At 45.9% G+C, this 20,724-nt stretch overlaps 2 protein-coding genes across 3 annotated transcripts in view; both read right to left on the bottom strand.

The window, feature by feature from the left end:
- Positions 1-20,724, bottom strand: part of RRBP1 (ribosome binding protein 1) — a 550,780-nt gene that overhangs the window by 291,385 nt on the left and 238,671 nt on the right. The window lies entirely within an intron of this gene.
- The window catches only part of SYNDIG1 (synapse differentiation inducing 1), an 81,726-nt gene that overhangs the window by 44,887 nt on the left and 16,115 nt on the right, over positions 1-20,724 (bottom strand). For both annotated transcript variants that reach the window (XM_050893124.1, XM_050893126.1), the window contains exon 3: positions 8,987-9,124. In XM_050893124.1, the coding sequence (XP_050749081.1) occupies positions 8,987-9,124 (138 nt within the window). The remainder of the gene's footprint in view (positions 1-8,986; positions 9,125-20,724) is intronic.

Consider the following 20,724-nt stretch of genomic DNA (forward strand, 5'->3'; position numbering starts at 1 on the left):
TTAAGGGCTAAAGCAATCAGGCCATTCATTAATCTAATCCCTTTTTGTAGCTGTAGTTCGTGACTTGGAAATGTGACCACAAGATCAAAAGGACAAAGAGGAATGAAGAGGAAATTATACAAGACACTTATAAAGTTCCCTGGCCCAAGACCTCACCCACAGCACACTGAAATCTGCAGCTGCTGACACACAACACACTCTAAATGGCCATTTTCTTGTGTGCACAAACATCTCTCTTCTCAGGAGACGTCTACCCTGAAGGGAAAAGTCAGCATGAACAAAGTCTACCCACACACAAACCACTGGCTGGGAGCCAGCTCCCGCCTGGAAAGCAGAGAATTAGAGGTGCTAGTAGTTAATAAACCCCACTTCAGAGTGGCTATCATGGTCTGAGGCAGACCCTGGGGAATCAAAGAGCCACAAGACGTCCTCTGTCACTCTGTCCAGGACTAGGCTCCTCTGAAAGGAGCAGAAGTTGCAAACCTTGAATGTACTGAACCATGTGATGAGCTTTTTGCAAAGCCAAGGGATGTCACCCGAATGTCCCTAATCAGGGGCCAGGGACATCCATTTCAGAGCTGCTCTTCCAAGAACAAGAGACCCAGCACTCACACAGCAACATATGTTCCTGGCCATCTCAGCAGGTAGTTTCTCTCTGTATCACAGTTGAGAACAGCAGCCATGTTATTTTATGCTGGCACAGGCTGTGCTGTTCAGTATTCACTACCATCCTCTGCCCAGCAAATGTGCCATCTGCCTGATGGGAGCAAGGGGAGGAGTGTGGACAGGCAGTCAGCAGCGACCTTCTGCAGACCAGCCCTTGTGAATACAGACTTGTCCGTGTCCTGGCCACGCACATGCTCTGCATGGTAGATTATCATACCAATCTATTTAGTGCCCATAGCTGCAACCACCTGCCTCATGAACATGCCCATGTGTGAGCCACAGTGGCAGAGAAAGCCCCTTGCAGTATTCATGCAATCTTACGTTTAATCATTCTTCAGTATTCATGCAATCTTACGTTTAATCATTCTTAAGAGGGGAAATCTCTAACCTGCCTTTCTTCATGCAAGACCTACCTGGTGGAGTAAGCTGGCCCTACCCAAGCTATCGCATCCCATGCTATGCTCCTAAATTAACTCTGGTCATCACAGCCTCTCTCCCACTCTCAGTTTCCCCATCCAACACAGCATATTTCCCTCTCCTTGATGCCCTTTATTCCTCCTCAGAAAGGCTGAGGGATCCTCACTCTCGCTACTGGGCAGACTGGATGCTTGAGCCCAGGTACTGGAGGGATTCCACATTGCACAGGTGTGTGTATATGTATATGTGTGTATATACAAATAGATAGATGTTCTCACTAGTGGACCTCCATCCTGCTCAGACAGAGAAAGAAGCAGGATGAGGCTGCTGCTGCTGTCTGCATTTGTTGAGTGCTCTGAGTGTCCTTCTATGATCTGTGTGGCCAGCCATGTATATATGTAAATACACGATGTACACAGTGTATATGTGTGCTCTGTGTGTGTGTGCCTGCTGGGAGTGCATCTTCAGCCTTCCTGCTGGTTGGACCTGCAGGCATGGAGCGGCAGCATCTTCACCCCTCTTGGGCTGCTGGATCTGGCATGAACTATTTTCCTCTAACAGACTCTACCTCTGTTTCTAATGAACATGCATGGTCAGCAGTTTACTGGGCTTGCATCTGTTGCTCACGGACCGACTCATGCTGCTCAGCCCAGGGAGACCAGTGTGCCCAGCACTGCTCCCTCCCCCAGGGGCAGACCCACCTCCAGGTTAGTATCAGTTCTGTCTACAGACCTGCCAAGGGCAGGATGCCTCGGTCACACGCAAGCAGTCCCTGCCCCAACCCCCTGAGTGGACAAGGTAGATAAGGGGTGAAAGCCATCAGCTAAAAGCAATCAGCATAGGCCAGGCTCAAGTATAGATGCAAGTCAAAGCACAAGATATGTATGTCTGAAGAGCCATATGCAAGTACAAGACAGCTGTCTTGTGGTAGCTAAAATTATAGTGTCATTTGATGATCTTGAAGTGCTTATCCTTGCAAGCACTATGTTTTAACAGGAGTGCACACATATGCATTCATTCACAGAGACAGTTTGCAAGCAGAGCCGTACAAGCAGTTTGCAAGCAATGTTCACCCCACATTTCCTCATATAAAACCTTGTTTTCAATGGTTTCAATCTCTTGCCAAACTTCAGGCCTGAAATCTAACATGCCAGTCCTCCACAGCTATTCCTGTGTTACGAATATGGCTGGAAGAACTCAGTTCTTTTTTAAGGTGATCACTGAGGAAAAGTCCCAGAGCATACAACTCATCCCAGCGAGAAGCTAAGGCCCATGACACGAGGGTCTGAGAGCCACAGGCACCTAGGGGTGAAGTCATGTAAGCATGGACTGCACCGGCATTGATCAGGGGACCTGACCCCCTGTGTGAGTCCCTGCCTTAGTCCCCTCCTCGGTAAGACAGAGTTGGCAAAGCCAGGTCTTCCACACAAAAGTGACTGGAGGGGAAGCAATTCCCACCAGCTGAAGAGTTGGCATGTCAAGAAATAATAAATATTAACTAAACAGAATCTATATTCATCAGCTATTAAGATTGAAACAGGCTCAGAGGAACCCATAAGTCATGGTGTCTGCCAACTACCTTGCAACTGGGACACAGCCCCGTGAGCAGTGGACCTCCCAGGGCCGGGGCTCTCATGCAAGGACAGCAGCCATACCATCAGCCCTTGGCCATCTCAGCAAGACATCTCACCACAGAGCTCTGCTGGGACGATTTCTGCCACAAAAGTCCTTAGCAGCTCCATGTAAGGAGGAACTCATTTTGACTTATTTTGACTCATTCCTGACACAAGAGTGTTTAATTGTCCAGAGGTTTTATTCATAACCTTTTACAGCTCAAAGACTACAAAATTTCATCAGAAGGGTGCCTGCATGTGCCTGCACTCACATGCACACACAGAGCCAGACAAAGAACTCAGAGATTTGCTTTTCAAGTGATCAGCACAGACAGCTCAAAGCTTTGCGTGACCGACAGCAGAGACAGGGCTGGGTAGCCCCAGAACACACCCAGTACCCTACATTCAAGCTGTGTGACCTGAAGCACCAGCCCAGCTTCAACTCAGGGTTGTGTGATTTGGTATCCTGGTCCAAGACACCAAAAAAAGGACTTTTCCATGTTATATTTAAGGAGGTTAAAGCTCATCTTCTTTTGACAGTCAGCTCTTTTGTACAAGCGCTACTTAGTCCAAGAAATGATGCAGTGCTGAAAAATCAACAACCTCTCTTGAAAATGCAAAAGCCCACTGTCTGCTTTGCTAGCATTGCTTCAGCAATGCTGACCAGCAAGTCCTGCAACTATACAGCTTGGCCTGTTACTGCACATATAACAACTAAAGAAAAATACTCCAGGTTTTTGGTTTTGCCTGTGCTTTTTCATCTCAGATACAAGGGGATGCAGCATCACCAGTACAAACATATGCTCATGGCTGTGGATGTCAACTTCTTTACAATCTATTATATTCTGTTTTTTGATGGAGAAAAGTGGTGCAGAGAGCAAAAAAAACCAGAGTGGGCTGGTAGAGCATGGAAAGGTCTTACCAGCACCACCAGTCAGTTTGGTGGAGTGTGGCACGTCACACTGTTGTCCCATCTCATGGTTTTCCCTGTTGAGATGGGGACTATGAGCCACATTTCTAATGAATAAACAACAGATAACACCTGGCTGTTATTTCCCTGTCCTTTTCAGTAGTGGCTAGATGTCAAAATCTGACACAGAAAAGCAAAGAAAGTGAAATACATTCATGTGTGCTGAGCATCTAATCTCTGATCTCTGATAAAGGTGAAGTTCATACTGTCTTCTCCCTCCCAGTGGGGACACGAACAGTCTTTCTTTCTTCTCCCCAGTGACCACTGAAACATGTCAAAATACAGTTTTTTCAAAGCCTCTATCTCTGGAAACTGGATAGAAAGCAACCAAATGTTTCAGAAGTTATCATGAAGAAAGACAAGCTACTCCTTTGCCTGATCACGTATGCCTCGTGTCCGTATGAAAACCGTCGAAAATCCTTTTACCCAGTGTGCAGTCCCTACTTTTCTTTAAAGACAATTCGAGCGATGGTATTTGGAGCTGTGCCCGCTCAAGCAATCTATGGGCTGGGGAAATAATTACAGAGCCATGCATCCCTCGATCACCGTGTGAGGGAGGTAATTACGGCACGGAGTAAGCGCAGCAGACGGGAAGCGATTGCTCTCATACGGTTGGATTGCAGTCTGCTGCCTGGCAGGTCTCACATGCTGCTGGGGAGGAAATCGGGTTTGGAGGCTATTTGAGCACCTAAGCATGCCGAGAAGTGTCCAGTGGGATTTTTCAGGTGTATGTCTATGCCAGCCTGACACAGCTCCATGGAGGCTGCACAGAAGCTGGATAGAGGTGTTGTACATACTCTTTTTTCTGTCTGGCCCAGCTGGCATCTCTCGGATGCTTTGGTGGGGACTTACTGGGGATGAAGGGCTCCACATGGCCACCCATGTCGCACAAGAGAGCAGGTACAAAGTGAAGCTCATTCACACCAGCACAGACTTAGGTCTCTGATAATGAATTTCTTTCTACAGGAGGGAAAGAAATGTGTGCCACAGTGTTGCTCTCTTTCCTAAAAATAAACGCAGGGAGAAAAAGAGGATTCAGACAAAAAGACCTTGCAGTATTATCAACCCCCACCAAGCAGAAATCCTGACAGGCCCCAATAAATCGTCTGATAGGTTTAACGGTAAACTTGACAAGACAAAAAGATTCTTTTTTAACTTCTTTCTCTGACTTATGAAGCTTCAGACTTGCCTACAATCTACAAAGCTAAAAACTTCTGTAAAAATGAAAACTGAGGTACCTGCATGACTCCAGAGGGTGGAGATTTATGAAAAAATAAACATAATGAGGTTTTTTTGATCAGACACTGTTTGTGGAGGAGAGTTTTATGGTGAAAGGCATACAACATTTACATTTTCCTCTGCAAAGGCTTCTCTGCAAACTGCACAAAACCCCCTCTGATTGAGCCCTTCAGACTCAGCTATAAGCTGTTAGGAAAGCAGCTAATCCAAAAAATTGCAAGCCTAAAAACTCATTTGCCCCATTTGTAGAAAAGTGGAAAATTAGCCAATAAACACTGTCTACTGTTAAAAATCAGAGTACTCAGAGACGTTACCTGAGACGTTAACTCCTGAGAGGTTACCCTAAAGCAGTAGCCTCTGGACAGGTCACCTGAATGGCTGATGTGTGCAAAGCCCCTGTATTTTAGTTGTGATGGCTCAGGCGAGAGAGGGACCTGGACACCACTTAGCGTGACACCAGCATGACCAGGAGGACACCTTGTGCCTGTGAGGCAATGGGAGTCACATCCTGATCTCATGGTCTGAAGAAGCAACCATGATGGAAGTTGGGATACATGGGAAGAAAATGGCCCGGTCCTGACAGTGATTTACTGGTAGCTGAGAGAGAGAGCAAGACTGGGCAGCCACAAGGAGTGGGTGTAAGTCTCTTGTGGGAAGGAAAACACTGATCAAAATAGAAGAAAGTAAATGAGCAAGTATACAACACAATGATGGCCTCAGGCTTTCTGTTTCACTGAGGGAAGATGAAAAGCAGCAACTCTCAGTGTTGCTTGGCATAGGAAGATCACCAGGCAATGCCCTACTTGTGAAAATCAGATATCCCAACGGAAAGGAACTGGTTTTGCTTTCATAGAGTGCGTTTCTGAATCCACTGCTCCTCCCTGCTGGCTCAGCTAAACCTGATGCACATCTTCATTTCCACCATGCAGGCAGACCCTGCACAGCTGCATCGTTCGATACAGATGGCCTCCAAGAAGCGCTAAGTCAGCATCACATTGGCAAGAGCCTTGGTGGAAACACTAAGTCCCACACAGAGCAGAAATAGCCCCTGCAGGAAGCACACTGCTTTTATGGAGCACAGAGAAAATTAAATCATTCTGTTTTGAAAGAGCACCTCTGAAACCTTAAAGCATCCATCCTTGTATAATTCTTTTGCACCATGACATAGACATATGCAGCATAAATGTACAGCCAGGTGCTGCAGGAATAAACTGAAAGCACCTGTCCCTTTGGATTGAGCTGTACTACAAATATATCTTCTGCAAATCAGGTCTTCATCTGTAAATGCATTGCACACCTAAAGGAGACCAAGTTTTTTAAAAAAAGTTCACCACAAGTGCTAAATTCTGGCACAAAGAATCCATCCACCAACTTTGAAGTTCCTACGTGTTACAATTTTTTCTCAGACTGGGCTTTTAGTAGAACTACCCAGGAGACTTCTGAAAACATGACATTTTCAAGAGCTCAAGCAACTGCAAAAAAAGGTTTGAATGCAAGTGCCAAGTGTTGATCTTTAGTTATAGTTCTGACTTTTTATAAAGGACGGAGAATGTTAGACTACCATTTGTATTAACAAGAGATCACAAATGTTATTCAGGAGTTTAAGTTAAAAGACTTATATAAATAGAAATCACATGCTAATAGGATGTAATGTTTTACTACCTCACATATAAAACATCATTCTGAATGGTTTATGCTCCAAAGTACGAGTCGATACCGCTCTCAGTATTAGCTTAGCTACGTGCAGGATTTCGGTGGTTTATACCTGCTATTTTAGCCAGTTCTCAGCCATAGAAGGTTTTGGCCTTAATTTTAGTTTCATTTTTCCACTAGAAAATGCCAATTTGTTAGACGTAGGGTTTTGCAGAAGAGCCAGTTTCAGTGAAGGCTTGTGGTTTCTCAGGGCTGTGATGGACCTGCTGGAGGGGAAGGCAGGCAGCGAAGGTACCTGCCTGGGAACTCGGGGAGTGGACAGACTGATGCGCCTGTGCTGGACTGGGACGAGCAGGGACTTGACCATCTTTCTGCAAGAGATTCGGGAAATGAGTTCTCGGTTGATTCAGCTGTTGCAGACAGAGAGCTAAGAGGAGAGACTGGAGGAAAGGAGCATGCAGGGGTAGCGGTATTATTACTATAATTTTTTAGTGAGGAGAGATGAAAAGATTTCTACTTCCAATGCAAAAACAAAAAGCAGAAGTCAAAATTCCTCAGAAAGACAGTCCTTCCTCCTGTCTGGATTTAGCCACAGCTTGCCTTGGTGCATCCAAGGGGTCAACTAACAAAGATTAATTTACTGTCTCTCAACCTAATAAAAGCAAAGCACCTGCCTGATCTTTCTTGCTGACAGCTCCTAGTTTTAGGCAGCCACATTCAGCTGTTCTCCATCATTATGCTAAACCAAACAACACCCAAGTTTCCATTTTCCAGTGCCTAAATCCTTCAGCACAATATCATCATCTTTCCCTGCCTTCGTGTGGCCTTTTCCACTTTCCTTACACTCCTGTTGAGGTAGTAGGGTCTCATGGATTCATGCTGGCGCCTGGGATCAGTTCACAGCTAATGTGGATGCCCTGTCCTTTGTACACTGGCTCTCAGTACATTTCGGTTCTCAGCCATACTGCTTTTTAGTACTTAATTATGTTGTTTGGTTTGCACTTATTGGACTGTGTTGTGCTTTCATTGCTTAAATAACTAGCTAGCAATCCCCAGGCCTCCTGAAGGAATGCTACCGCAGGAAATCAATGAACGCACTATTTTCTCCAGCACAGAGCAAACACGCTGCTGTGACAAAGTCTCAACCCTTCCTCGGCTGCAGCATTGGTGAAAAATCCTGCCTAGTCCACGTGTGTGAAGAGACGTGGCCATTGAAACTGTTGGCGAATAGCTCCGCCTGAAGAACCAAACCACAGGATACTAAAGCACATGCGGATCCCATCCGATGCTTCACTTTTTACTGTCATTGTCATCAGGCAAATCCCTTGACCCAAACTTGAGAAATCAATAGCACTCAAACAAGGAAACTTGTTATTTTCCACTGGACAAACTTCAATTGTCTCAGAGGCTTCCAAGTTCAATGACAGACACTTCATTTAAAGCAAAAAATAGTAGTGCTGTATCTCTTTCTTTGATACTGAAGACTAGGATTCTTCAGATCTGAAGTGCCTGCTCTGGCTTGACAAATACCCAGTGCTGGCAGATGTTTAGAGTAGGCAGATTAGAAAGACAGGTGAGAGGGTGAATGATTTTGGTGCTGTGGAGTACAGAATGTAGTTTGCAATAGGCATTGCTACCACCAGTAGACAGAAATATAAGCGAATGTTTCCTTGCGGTCACTGATGAGACTTCCAGTGTGACTCCTTTTCTGTCACATTACATTATCTGCCATGCTGGGAAACTCAATAATTACTCTGGAGGCACTTATGAAGACATACTTGTCGAAACAAATGATGGGGCATGAGGTGATTGCTAGTTAGGCATAGGCTGGAAACCAGCAAGCCTGTTTCATGAAGGAAACAAACCAAAACACTGTCACTTCTCTGGTAACAAATATTTCCATATTAAAATTGGACAAGAAGAACAGACTGAGCAATTTTTCAGGGGTGAAGGAAATCGTTCCTGGAAAGCAAATTTGCTTCTGCAGAACAGAAATTATTTTTCTGCTCCTGGAAGGATATTACGTGGTTTGCTTTTCCAGATGATCAGCTTGGGAACCAACAGATCAGTTTTCCCAATGGGAAATCCAAGCGTTAGAGATAGCAAGGGTGTTTTCCACTCAAAAGTCACATCCACAGAAAATCCCTAGCTGGACATTGTATAACCTGACCTGGAACCTAATCATTGTCAACTAAAACCTAAAATATTATGTAGACCCCTCTCTCAGCAAAGTATCTCACAAGACAACCATCACTATCACAGAGACATATGAAGGTGGGGAACACACTACCCTGTTTAACCACCTCCCAGTACCCTGGAGAATATCTTACCCACATCTGGGTTTTGGTGAACCTTCCTTGCTGGTGTGGGGTGATGGGTATTCTGTGGATGCAAAACTCTGAATTAGCAGGAGACATTTTAACATTACCTCATGAGACAGGTAAAAGGCAGCAATTCCCAATGGCCAGAAGCAGCAGAGCATGGAGAACACAGTGAGGCCGAGATGATCTCTAGGTGGCATCATCAGGAAATTGTCTTCGCTTTCAGTGTCACTTGAGTAATCGCTCTGGAATAGCAAGGGAGAGAGAAACGTAGAGGTGCTGGTTAATGATATCATTATTTTTCCTCTGCCATGGGCGAAGGCTGTGATCATCCACCCATAAAACTCTCCCCAGAGAGAGTACAATTGTACAAGAGTACAATTCTCCAGCAGAGCAGGAGCAGAAGAGAGCCTGCTCTCTGGTGGCTTCCTCCTTGCCTACAGGGAGGCCACATGCAACAACAGGCACCGAGGCTGTGGTTATTCCAGGCTTTGGAGTTACAGCTTTGGTACAAGAAGGGTCCTGCAAAGCTTTTTAACTCACCCTGGGAGCACCTCCAGCCTGAGATGAGGTGGCCAAAAATCTTCTCAAAAAACCCTTTTGTAGCTGCATGTTCTTCACTGATTGTAGGAGAAATGCCATGCAAAATCTCACTGAAAGGAAGACATCTGTGTCATGTTTAGAAACTTACCCTTTTGGGCATGGGTTTTGTGTCCCTCTTAGAAACTTAGCAGCCTGTTCAGGAGCTTTTGGCCTTTGGGCCAAAACAACTGCTAAAGTGACATTGCTTTACCAGTGAGCTCTAAGTGAGAAACTTAGTGTGCAAGACAGGAAAATGAACCCATGCGCAAGAAGGTAAGTTTCTAAACATGCCACTAGTGAGCCATGACTGAGAAGGACCTAGGAAATGCTGGCAGCCTCATGATATTTGAAAGACTTGGCACTAGGCAAAGGGATTGCCTCCCAAGCTGACTCATTTGGGGAACCCACCAGATGACATGACCATGTCATCCATGACCAACATGGAGAGTCAGCTTTGACAGATATTGCTGCCAAGCACCTGCCACAGACCAGAAGGGCCTGGGAGGGACAGGTGGGGGGACCAGACAGGTCCCATGCACTGAGATTACGTGGTGCACGTAAACACGAGCACGTAGAGCACCCCAGCCTGTGTCAGGAGTCTCGATGCCTCAGAAGTGACAAAACTCCATTTGGCACAAACTCAGTAAAATCCCACTTCTGAAGGGACACCTGCTGATGCTAATGTACAGTGTTTGAGCTTGGTGACTTCCCTTTCTGCTTTAATTTTCAGAACAGGCCATGTAAGTAATTTTTAATAACAATAATCTTTCCTTTCAAGAGTAAGAGAAAGAGAGGGGGAGGGAGGAAATCCACAACATTGCTGAAATGGTCTCTTGAAACAGTGCCCTTCCCTGAACTTCATGACAAGTAAGATACAAAAACAAAAATCCTTTTGATTTCCCAGTTCTTGGCTGAGTACTGTGCTGGCATTGTATCTGTGGAGACTACCTGTCTGATATTTCAAATTGCCTTTTCTTGCAGATGAAGATGAAATGGGGCAAAGATTCTCTAGGTAACTTTGATCAAGTGCTAAACCAGAAAATTATCAGTTATGCTGCTTTCCAAAGGGACTAACCATTCTCAGGGTGATGACGTCACGACGTCTCAGAGAGCTTCCATGCTGACCAGAGAGGTGGCTGTTAAACTGTAAGAGGATAATTGCGGAAGTTTTCTTAGTTATGCTAACATGAAAGGGTTGTCAAGCATTGGAAGAGGCTGCCCAGAGAAGTGGTTGAGTCACCATCCCTGGAGGTATTTAAAACACGTGTAAATGTGGTGCTTAGGGACATGGTTTAGTGGTGGACTTGGCAGTGCTAGGTTAACAGTTGGACTTGATGATCTTAAAGGTCTTTTCCAAGCTAAATGATTCTATGATTCTATGATTCTATAAAAACCCTTACTGGGGAAGATTAAGTCACTATAGGCTCATACTAATTGAATAGTAGAGTTATGCTGTGAATGCCATTTTAATGGGTAAAGTCCCCATAGTACACACTGGATCAGATGACCTGACTGTCAATCACCAAGAGTGACAGAATAATTCCGATCAGAAAGCCCTGACCATGTAGTCCAGATATGAACCAGAAGGGCAAAAAAACCCCAAAAGTCATAAATCACAGAAAGAAATCCAACAGCAAAAGGTACCTCTTACCACTTCCAGCTACACCCTCATTTCTCCAAGCAAACCTCCTCTCTCTTACAACACGATACCCAATCCTGAGCTTACCGAGACATCTTCCCTATCCAGAAACCTTTCTGACATTGGGAAGCTTTTGACAATCTGGCTACCTAGCTGGCTGTCTTCACTTGTTCCTGGTTCTGCAAGAGCTGCACCCTGAAACTGGAGGAGCTGGACATTAGAGGTGCTGAGAAGTCAGAATTACTTTCACCAATTACAGTCGCTTTGGCTTAGCAGACTAATCCTGCATAATCACTAATATTCTTTTCCACAGCACTGCTGCTTTCATGTTTAACAGTCTCTTTATAAATTTACATGGAACTTTTTGCAATTACATCATAATTTCACTAATCTGACTGAAAGCTTTTAACTCTTGCAGAAGTTAGGGAATAGCATAACTAATTAATTTTCAAGATTTGGGTGGTGAGCAAGACTGCACACACAAACTTTTCTTTATTTAATGTTAAGCTAGATGAGTTTAAGCAATCTGAAATATCAAACTATCAGGTTTTTCTTTCTACAGGTGTACCACCAGTGCATCCTCCAACCAAACAATAAGCAATCAAAAGAGAACTTGTGCAACCATTAAAAAAACACCTGGCAAAGAGTATCCCTTTCTTGGTTGAGATATTCTGTTCATCACTAGAGCAAAGATCCCTCATAGTTACTCTCCTAAGAAATCCCAGTTACTCCAGGCTTTTTACTGAGCTGGTGAAAACACAATCGAGTTCTCCTCTTTGAACAGAGCTCTTCTCTCCTGTCAGTCAGACGATATCACTATATTCATGATGCTAGAAAAATCTTATGAAGAAACAAGGCAAAATACATCCTGATGCAGCTGCAATCACATAAGTGACAAGAGACAGGAGGATCACAGGGTGTCAAGTAACAGCAGCAGCACCAGCTGACAGTCTCTTCAGGACATGGAGGGATTCACCCCTTCTCAGACATGACATCTGGCTGCAGCAGCTTCCACTGCAATTGCACAACCACTTCTAACCACAACGCACACAGAATATTTGCCGAAGGCAGCGCCTTTCCACTGCAAGTCAGGCTCTGACTTGGAGACACATCTTTGTGCTGTAATGTGAAAGATGTAATCTCAGCAAGGTCCCCAGTCCTTCCCCTTGCCAGGTGAGCTGTGCTCTCTGCAGCCCATGCAAGGTGCTGCTGTGAGAACAGATACCTGTGCAAATGGCCCTGTAGCAGAAATGACACATCTCTGTAATCACTGAGCACACAGTGGGGATTTCCTGCTTCCAATGGATCCTTTGCAGCAAAAGCAGTTATTACAATGACAACAACCCTCCTCATCCTCGCTGACTACTACTGAGTGTCCCTCGCCAATACACTTGGAATTCAGCTGAGAAGACAGCACAGGATAAAGCAATCTCAGTCTCAGTTTATCCACAAGCCTTTTTGTGGCTGTTATGAGAAAGAGGTAACCTCAGGAGTGCAGGCAAGACTGGAGTTACCAGGAGATGAGGCCCCAGAGGACATCTCCCCAGAGCATGAATTCCTGCAGAAAGCACAGTGCCCTGCCCAGATGAATGTTGATTACAGTGAATGACAAAGAAAGCAAGCAGCCCTTTCCTTTCCCTTCCCTTCCCTTCCCTTCCCTTCCCTTCCCTTCCTTCCCTTCCCTTCCCTTCCCTTCCCTTCCCTTCCCTTCCCTTCCCTTCCCTTCCCTTCCCTTCCCTTCCCTTCCTTCCCTTCCCTTCCCTTCCCTTCCCTTCCCTTCCCTTCCCTCTCCTCTCCTCTCCTCTCCTCTCCTCTCCTCTCCTCTCCTCTCCTCTCCTCTCCTCTCCTCTCCTCTCCTCTCCTCTCCTCTCCTCTCCTCCCCCTCCCCCTCCCCCTCCCCCTCCCCTTCCCCTTCCCCTTCCCCTTCCCTGTCAGGTCCCATCTCATCTCATCCCTCCTATTTTCCCCTGGTAATGTGGGAAAAGGACCTGAAGACGATGGCTTGTTTCCCTAGAGGACTAGGTGACACCATCAGAGGGAAGGCTTTCACTGGGCAAACCAGCTGGGACACCCACACACAAGCTCTTTGACTGTCTTATTTACGCATGTTTTTCAATGGTGCACATCTCTGCAGCCCTGAAATGCATTAGGCACAGGCGATGTGGGCAGGACATAAACTGGATTTCAGCAGAAACTGTGGATGTGACAAAGGATGAAGAGGAGAAATGAACTTTGTGAAGAGAAGGGAGGTGTCTACTTCCCAGCCCCAGAGTGCGTGGGATTTTGCAGCAGCTGGAATTTGGGTGCTAGACAATTCAATGGGAAACTTTGACCTCTGTATTCAGGGGAGCTGCTTCTGACACTTCCCAAATGACCTGCGCAAGAAGTCAGCCTTGAACATAACCACAAACATGGCCACCCTGGAGACTGATAGAATGAAGCTGAAACATCGATGAATTTTAGTCCATGAAATTCAACTAGCTGCTTCAGTTGATAGTAATGCTTCCTCAGCAAATGATTGCAGAAGGGAGGGAAGAGAGAAGAGGATATTTAAGACGGGATCCTGAATCATGTAGACACCCCATTCCTGAAAGGACCATGGCTTGGGAGCAGGAATCACCCGGCACAGAGCACGGCTGGCTGTACACAGAGCTGAATGTTGGGTGTGCACTTTGGACTGTGTTACACGAGGCAGTGACCCTGAGAAGGACCACTAGACCAGAGCGTTCAGTCAAGAACAAGCTGAAAATAAACCTCCTCTGTGATGCACCACAGGAGGAACGAACGTGATCCATGGAGAGGGAAGGAAAGGTACAGTGCTACAGACATGTACATAATGGGTCCAGTTCTGGTACCACCATTTCCCAAGTAAGTTGGAGAAATCAGGAATCAGAAGGCACGTACGTGCGTCATGCCACAGAAAATCATCTACACACGAAGAAAGTAGAGAAGCCAACTTCACTTGTAAGATAAATTTAAGATGCAGTTTCATCACAGTCTGTAAGTGCCTGCATGAGTAGATAATTTCTCATCAGAGACAGCTCTTTCATTTGGCAGAAAAGCAGAAGAAACCCCAGTGACTGAAAGCAGAACAGATAAAGAGCAGACACAAGGTGCAGATTTTTAACAGAGATGGTGATGAACACTTTTCTGCAGTTGTAATGGATTTTCTATTACATGAAGCCCTTTCTTAAATCGAGGCTAGCTATCCCTAAAAGCTATGTGCTTTACCTCCACCGAGACATTATAAGTGAAGAGAGGCTCTGCAGACAGCCTGCCCTGGGCTGCCTGTGACATACCGGAGGCTGGACTTCATGGTCACATAGTCCCTTCCAGTATCAAAACACTAGGCACACTGGAGAAGTCAGACAACAAGGTCTGCTGTGAACCACAGCTGCCAGCAACCTTTGATGGATATTCAGGAAACAGCCCTTTTGGTACTACTCTTTTTTTCCTTCAAAGCAACTAATTCAGCAACATGTACACACTGCATACAAAACTAATTTCTGGTATGGCCCTGTGAGATCTGCTTCAAATCCAGATGGTCCAGTGGTCTGTTTTTGACAAAGACCAACACATGATGCAACTATAAGATAATATGTGCTCTGTTTCCCTCCACACAATGCCTGTTCCAGTAATGCAGTTAAACATGATGCCCTATTCTGACCAGCACTCTGCATCCCTTTGCTCTTCTGCAAGTAGTCTGAGTTCACCTAAATGCAGCAGATGTCAAAGGCAGCATGCTGGATGGTAGCTCTCCCACCAAGGGCTGTAGTTTATCACTGCTCTGCCTCAACACACTTACTTGTCACTGAGCAGCATCTGGCTGATGCTCGCTGAAGAGGTGATGTCTCTAAAACCTGTTGCCATCACGGATTCTTTCTCCTGGTGACGTACAATTTATTTATTTTATTTTGCCTGTTTATTTATTTCTTTTTACCATTTTGAGTTTTGCAGTTGCTTCCCTTCAATTTTAAAGGTATTTAAATGATCCATAATCCACTAACCCTGACCTGGTCCCGCTCCTCTTGTTTCCCCAACTCCCAGTCTAAATTGCCTTGTCAGTCGAGCAGCCAGCCTTGCAGAATGGGCTCACAGACGTCTCTCCTTGCTTGGAAAGCTTTTCATATCTAATCTTGCAAAACCAAAACGTATCAGGGGCAAAAAACCCTGGATGCAGCTGTCCAAGCCCATTCTTCCTCCTGTCCCCTGGATTTTGATCATCTCCCTTGTGATGTTTTCTAGACACCCACAGCCAGTCTGCCTACAGCTCATCAGTAACTTGCATTCAATACATTGCCACTAGAAGGGGATTATTGCAGAGAGCAATAAACAGATCCATACTAAAACAGGCCAGCTGCCACAGTCTCCTAAATCACACTCTTTCTCTGGGAGAGCCGTAATCACAGCCATAAAGTAAATATCCCTAATCTTTGTGTGAGTGACAGGGGCTCCAAACAACCCTTTGAATTCGTGGGGAAGGCACATGTGTATCACGGCACACTCATGCCTTTGCAGGTGGGCCAGCAGCCACCACAGAGAAGTGGCTCTCAGCCACTCAACGCTGTCAGCTGTTGAGAAGGGTGAAGCTGCGATGAATGCAATGCACTTCATCAATGTTATTCTTCGTGGCATAGGGCATCACTTTAGGGCTTCCACTCAGGGAGAGGAAGACCTCCACAGTCTGCAGACACAGAGGTTCCTGCCAGGAGGAGCAGAGCAGGTGGTCCCTGCAGAGCAGATAGTCTCAACTCTGCCTGCTGCAGAAGATGCAGAGATACCCCTCTTCACTGAGCCACTTCAGCAGGAGGAGTAGCAGTACACCGCTCAAGCTGGGGCAGGTGGGGTGGCCCCTCACAATTGTCTTCTTTTTGCTTCAGAGCTGACACAGCTTCCTTTGTGGTGCAGTCCTCAAAGAAGTGTGCCCCATCCCCACCTTCTGCAAATGACAGCGTGCAGCTCATCCAGAGCTCCCACCACTTACAGGCTGGAGCTCAGGGACCTCACTGCATAGCATCAGTCTGAAAACTCAGGGAAGTGATCATGAGAAAGCGAATCGCTCTGGGCCCTGGCTGCTATTAACAAGATTCATAGCAGGGCACTTGGAGACGGCTGAAGGTGACTTCCCAGCCATGCTCCCTTCACCTAGGGCTGGCTAATAAAGGTTAATATCCCTTGGCAGGGCTCAGTATCTCCAGACACCAGTGGCTTCTCCTTTAAGGGAGAAAAATAAATCAAATGCAAATGAAGTGTAATCACTTTTGTAACCTGTTAATAATGTGCCTGTGAAGGAAACCAGGGACATAAAGTCTGTCCTATGGGGTCAGACCAATGGCCCATTGAGTCCCATGCTCTGCCTCTGACAGCAGCAGGAGGACATGACATAAACCTGGACACTTCGCAGTCCATCCCTTATGCTCCCTCAGCACCCGCAACTGTTGTGTAAGAGGTATTAGAAAGAAAAGCTTTGCCAATTCCTTTTAATATGTTTATGGATTCCTCATCCATGAATCTGTCTAATCGCTTTTGAACTTGCTGATCCGTCATAACCTCTTGTGGCAGCAAGTCACCAGGTGTTTACTACCCTGTGCGTAAACGATTTTCTGTTATCTATGTTAAGCCAATCTCTTACTAGCTCTCTCAAGTGTCCCCTGCTTCTAATATTGCAGGTTTGGCAAATGGTGGGTCTGCATTCACCTCCTCCTTCACCTTCAGGATCTTGTGCAACTGGCTCATATACCCTTTGGCCACCTTCTCTACAAAATGGAGTCTCAACCTTTTTCACTGCTCCATGTAAGGAGGCTGCTACTTCCACTTGATCATTTTCTGTGCCCTTTTCTATCTCCACAATGTCCTTAAGAAGTCGGGACCACAATTGCCCACCCCACTTCAGAAAGTGGATTGCACCGACCTTTAATACAGTGGCAAATGCTGCCAGCACTCTGTCTTGTTCTCAACACCGCTCTCAACACCCAACACTTTGTTGACTTATTGGCTTGCCCTGCACACTGTTCTGTGGGACTTCACAGCACTGACAATGATTTCTCCACAGTCTCTTTCCTGAGTTGTAGCTCACAGTTACAAGTTCAGCCTTGAGTTCACATGGATTAGGTTATTCTTCCATAAATGTACGAGTTTCCATTGATTTACATTGAAACACATCTGCCACCATTTTGCCAGTCAGGTTTGTGCAGTCCTTCCACAGTTCTTCTCTACTGGCATGCCAGCTGAGTACCCAAAAGAAGCTAACACAATCCACAAACTTGGACAGGTCTAAGAGCCCAAATGCCTCCATATTTCCCTGTGACCTTATCCCATGTCCCTGTGTTCTTCTGAGCATGTGCATGGGACAAAAGAAAGCAAGATGACATTCCCAGATCCACAACACATCCCTAGGTGAGCTTGGGCAAGACATTTATTGCACCATTTTCTTCAGTTCCCCAGGTGCAGAATGGAGAAAATACTGTTTTCCCACATCAGAAGAGCACTGTGATGACCAGTGAATTCATTAGTGAAAACAAGGTGCAAGACCCCGAAGGGAAATGGCCATACAAGTACCTAAATCATGCAAGACCTGCCTCGGCTGTCATCTGTGCTACAGCCTCCCATGTCTGCACCAGAGTGCCTCTTTGCCCATGCTGCAGAGCTCTCTGGAAGGGGAACCCCACCATGCTTAGCTCCCCAGGGCGGTGTTCAAACATGCTTTCTGGATACCTACTCCCAGGGGAGGCTGAGGACACAGCAGCTCAGGTCTTACCAGTGCAACGCAGGACCATCTAAGCCCATGCAAGCTAGAAGCATTGAGAGAAAGCATACGTGCCATGGGGCTTGACGTAAACCCCTCCAGGGCCTTCTCTTCACGTTGCAGAAGAGAGGCAGCCAGGAGGTGCTTGGGAACATTGAGAAGAGGGGTTAGATGGAAGAGGACACGGCTTAGGATCCACCTTCTGTCTCTACACTTTCATGCTCACGTCCAAGGGACGAGTTTCACAGCAGCATCCAGCAATTTGTAGGGGAAAAAAAGAAGGAAGGTTTAGCTTGAAAGCACTACATTTCCTTTCTTCTTTCACTCCCCAGAACACTCTATTTATTTCGTTTTCAGACTGTTTCAGACATTGCTGTGAAAAAGAAAAAGGGTTTTAAGAGAAAGCTCAGATGTATTCTTTTATACGACATATGAATAATTCAATTTGCTGCTATCAACAGCTTGGGTTTCTCTAAATAAGCCATCTATCTAGGGGTTAGGAGGAGAACTAGCAGGAGTGTACTATGACAAATGATCTTTCTGGATAAAAGATGGCACTGCATTTACACATGAACTCTAACAGGAGGGTATTTCAGCTAGCAACTCATGTAATATTTCACTGCCGCCACATTTGACAAGTTGTCTGTCCATTAGTTGCGGTGTAAAGAACTCATAAGATATTTATAAGCGTTTGAGAGATACCTAAATAGGTAATCATTTGATTTCAGGGATGGGCACAGAAGAGAGAAGTTTAAAGCTTTGACAGAATGTGCAGCGTTCTGCTTTCATGCCTGGTAATTGCTGGAGCAAAGTGGGGCTGTATATGCTAATGAGAGCTGTTTCAGAAATGTTTTTCCTTCAGGCAATTATGATTTTCGTAGGCAGTCTGAATAACACTACACCAGGACCTGAGAAACAGTGCTGGGGGGGGGAAGTTAAACATGGCCACGTTGTTGCAGTGATGTGCAGGACCCCTGCTTAGGATGTCTCCTGCTCCTCTGTTACATCTCCCAGGTTCTTCAGGGTCCCCGGGCTTGGGGAGGGAAGAAGGTGCCTCCTTCTAGGCAACTTGTCAGAGACATTGCTGAGCTGGATAGACCCATCCTGAAGGGGATGACAGGTAACAGAGCAGCAACTCCCGCAGCCTGGCTGGGTCAGCTCTTCAAACCAAAACCAAATCGCTGTCAGTCAAAATAGCTGGGTTTTTTCAGAAACTTTCTCTGTGGTGAAGTTTTCTGCAAGAGAACAACAACCTTCCTGGTTATCAAGAGCCTAAATCTCTTCAGAAACAAAACCCTGGCAGAAACACACTGACCAGCAGTAAAGCTATTTTCTGCATGTGTCCATGGACTCCTGCAAGTATTGCATGGAGGGGGTCACTACAAAGGGATGAGATTTTTCTGCATTTCTAAGAAACTAAATACCCAGTCCTGAAAACCCCTAGGCAGGCATTCTGCAATAAGACAGGCAGTGCCAGAGAGACATGGGTGAAGAGAAACGACTCACAACCCCAGGGCTGTTCTGTCTCCCAGAAGGCATTTTACTGAGATGCCTGAGTTGGGAATCCACTTGCCTTGCCCTGACACATGGAGAACAGGTGGTAGCCCTCAGTTTTCAAGAGACAACAGCTCTTCTGCACAAAGCTCCCCTCTTTGCTAATGTTTGCAAAAAGGGGCTATTTTTAGAGTTTTCTCCAAGAAAGAAGTGCCAAAGCAGATACGTTACAACAAAAAACCCTTACAAGAACGGAGCCCTGATCTGCTCTTATACCTTGCAGCTCCCATGCCTCGATGAGCTGTGGCATGACAGTCAATGTGGCAAGATACTCAGCAATGTGCTGTGCATCCTCGATGGCAGAATCAAATCCTTCAAGGCTCTCACAGAGGGGAATCAAAACCTTGCACCTCTGCTGTATCACCCTCTCTCATTGTTCTCCTTTTAACTTCTGCTCCCAGTCCTGGTACTAACCCTTTCCACCTCACTTTGGGTCTATTAATAATGTAAAAAAGCATTTGCTTTTTGTCAGTAAGTGGTGGGAAAAAAAGCTTTCTAGTGGGCCAGACTCGTGCTGTGTGATTCCAGTGCTGTTTTTCTCATTTGGACAGATAGGCCAATTTTTATGTAGTTAACAATCTGGCATGGTTCATTCCCCTACTCAGTGACTGCTCTCCTCAAACACTTTTCTTCCATTCCTGGAGTCTCAATACGTGAAGCTATGTCTCTAATGAACCTCTGTACTAGCCAAGCCCAGGAGGCCCTCATGCATCTGGCTACATAGATACAGCATCTGTCCACATGGGAATCAGAAGAGCACAACACAGCAGTCATCTTTTTTGCTGGTCTTGTGCTGTCAAATGCAAATCCCTCTCCTCTCCATCTTTCTGCACGACTGGCTACATCCACAGAATTTGGACCTGCCTGGGATGGAAGTTACTCCCTGTGCTGAGACCCCTCCTGCTGAGTGCAGCTGCTCAGCAAGTTGGTCATTTGGGTCTGGTTCATGCAGAAGTGTGAAAATCACAGCGCTGCACTGGGTTGGCCAAGTAGCACAGCAATGGAGACTGAAACTGGGCTAGAAGCAGAGGCTTCTAGCAATTCTAGCAATGCACGTGTTTCTAGTCAGGCAGGTCCTTCCCCAGGCCTTGCCTCATTTTCTCCTCCCTCGCTCCATTCTCCTGGTGGAGGAGAAACCCCAATACAGAAGAGAAGATGACGCATGGGTGTGTACTTTGTGAATGTTGTCCTCTTCTGAGTACTTTGTACGTGTAGGTCAGGATGGCTGTCCATACACCTCTCTGTTTATTAGCATAGCAACATCCCACAGGGTTAAGTGAGGCTAGGAATCCGTGGTGCCAGATGCAGTACACTCATTTAAGAAG

Source organism: Gymnogyps californianus, chromosome 3 (assembly GCF_018139145.2).
Source record: "Gymnogyps californianus isolate 813 chromosome 3, ASM1813914v2, whole genome shotgun sequence".
Lineage (NCBI taxonomy): Eukaryota > Metazoa > Chordata > Aves > Accipitriformes > Cathartidae > Gymnogyps > Gymnogyps californianus.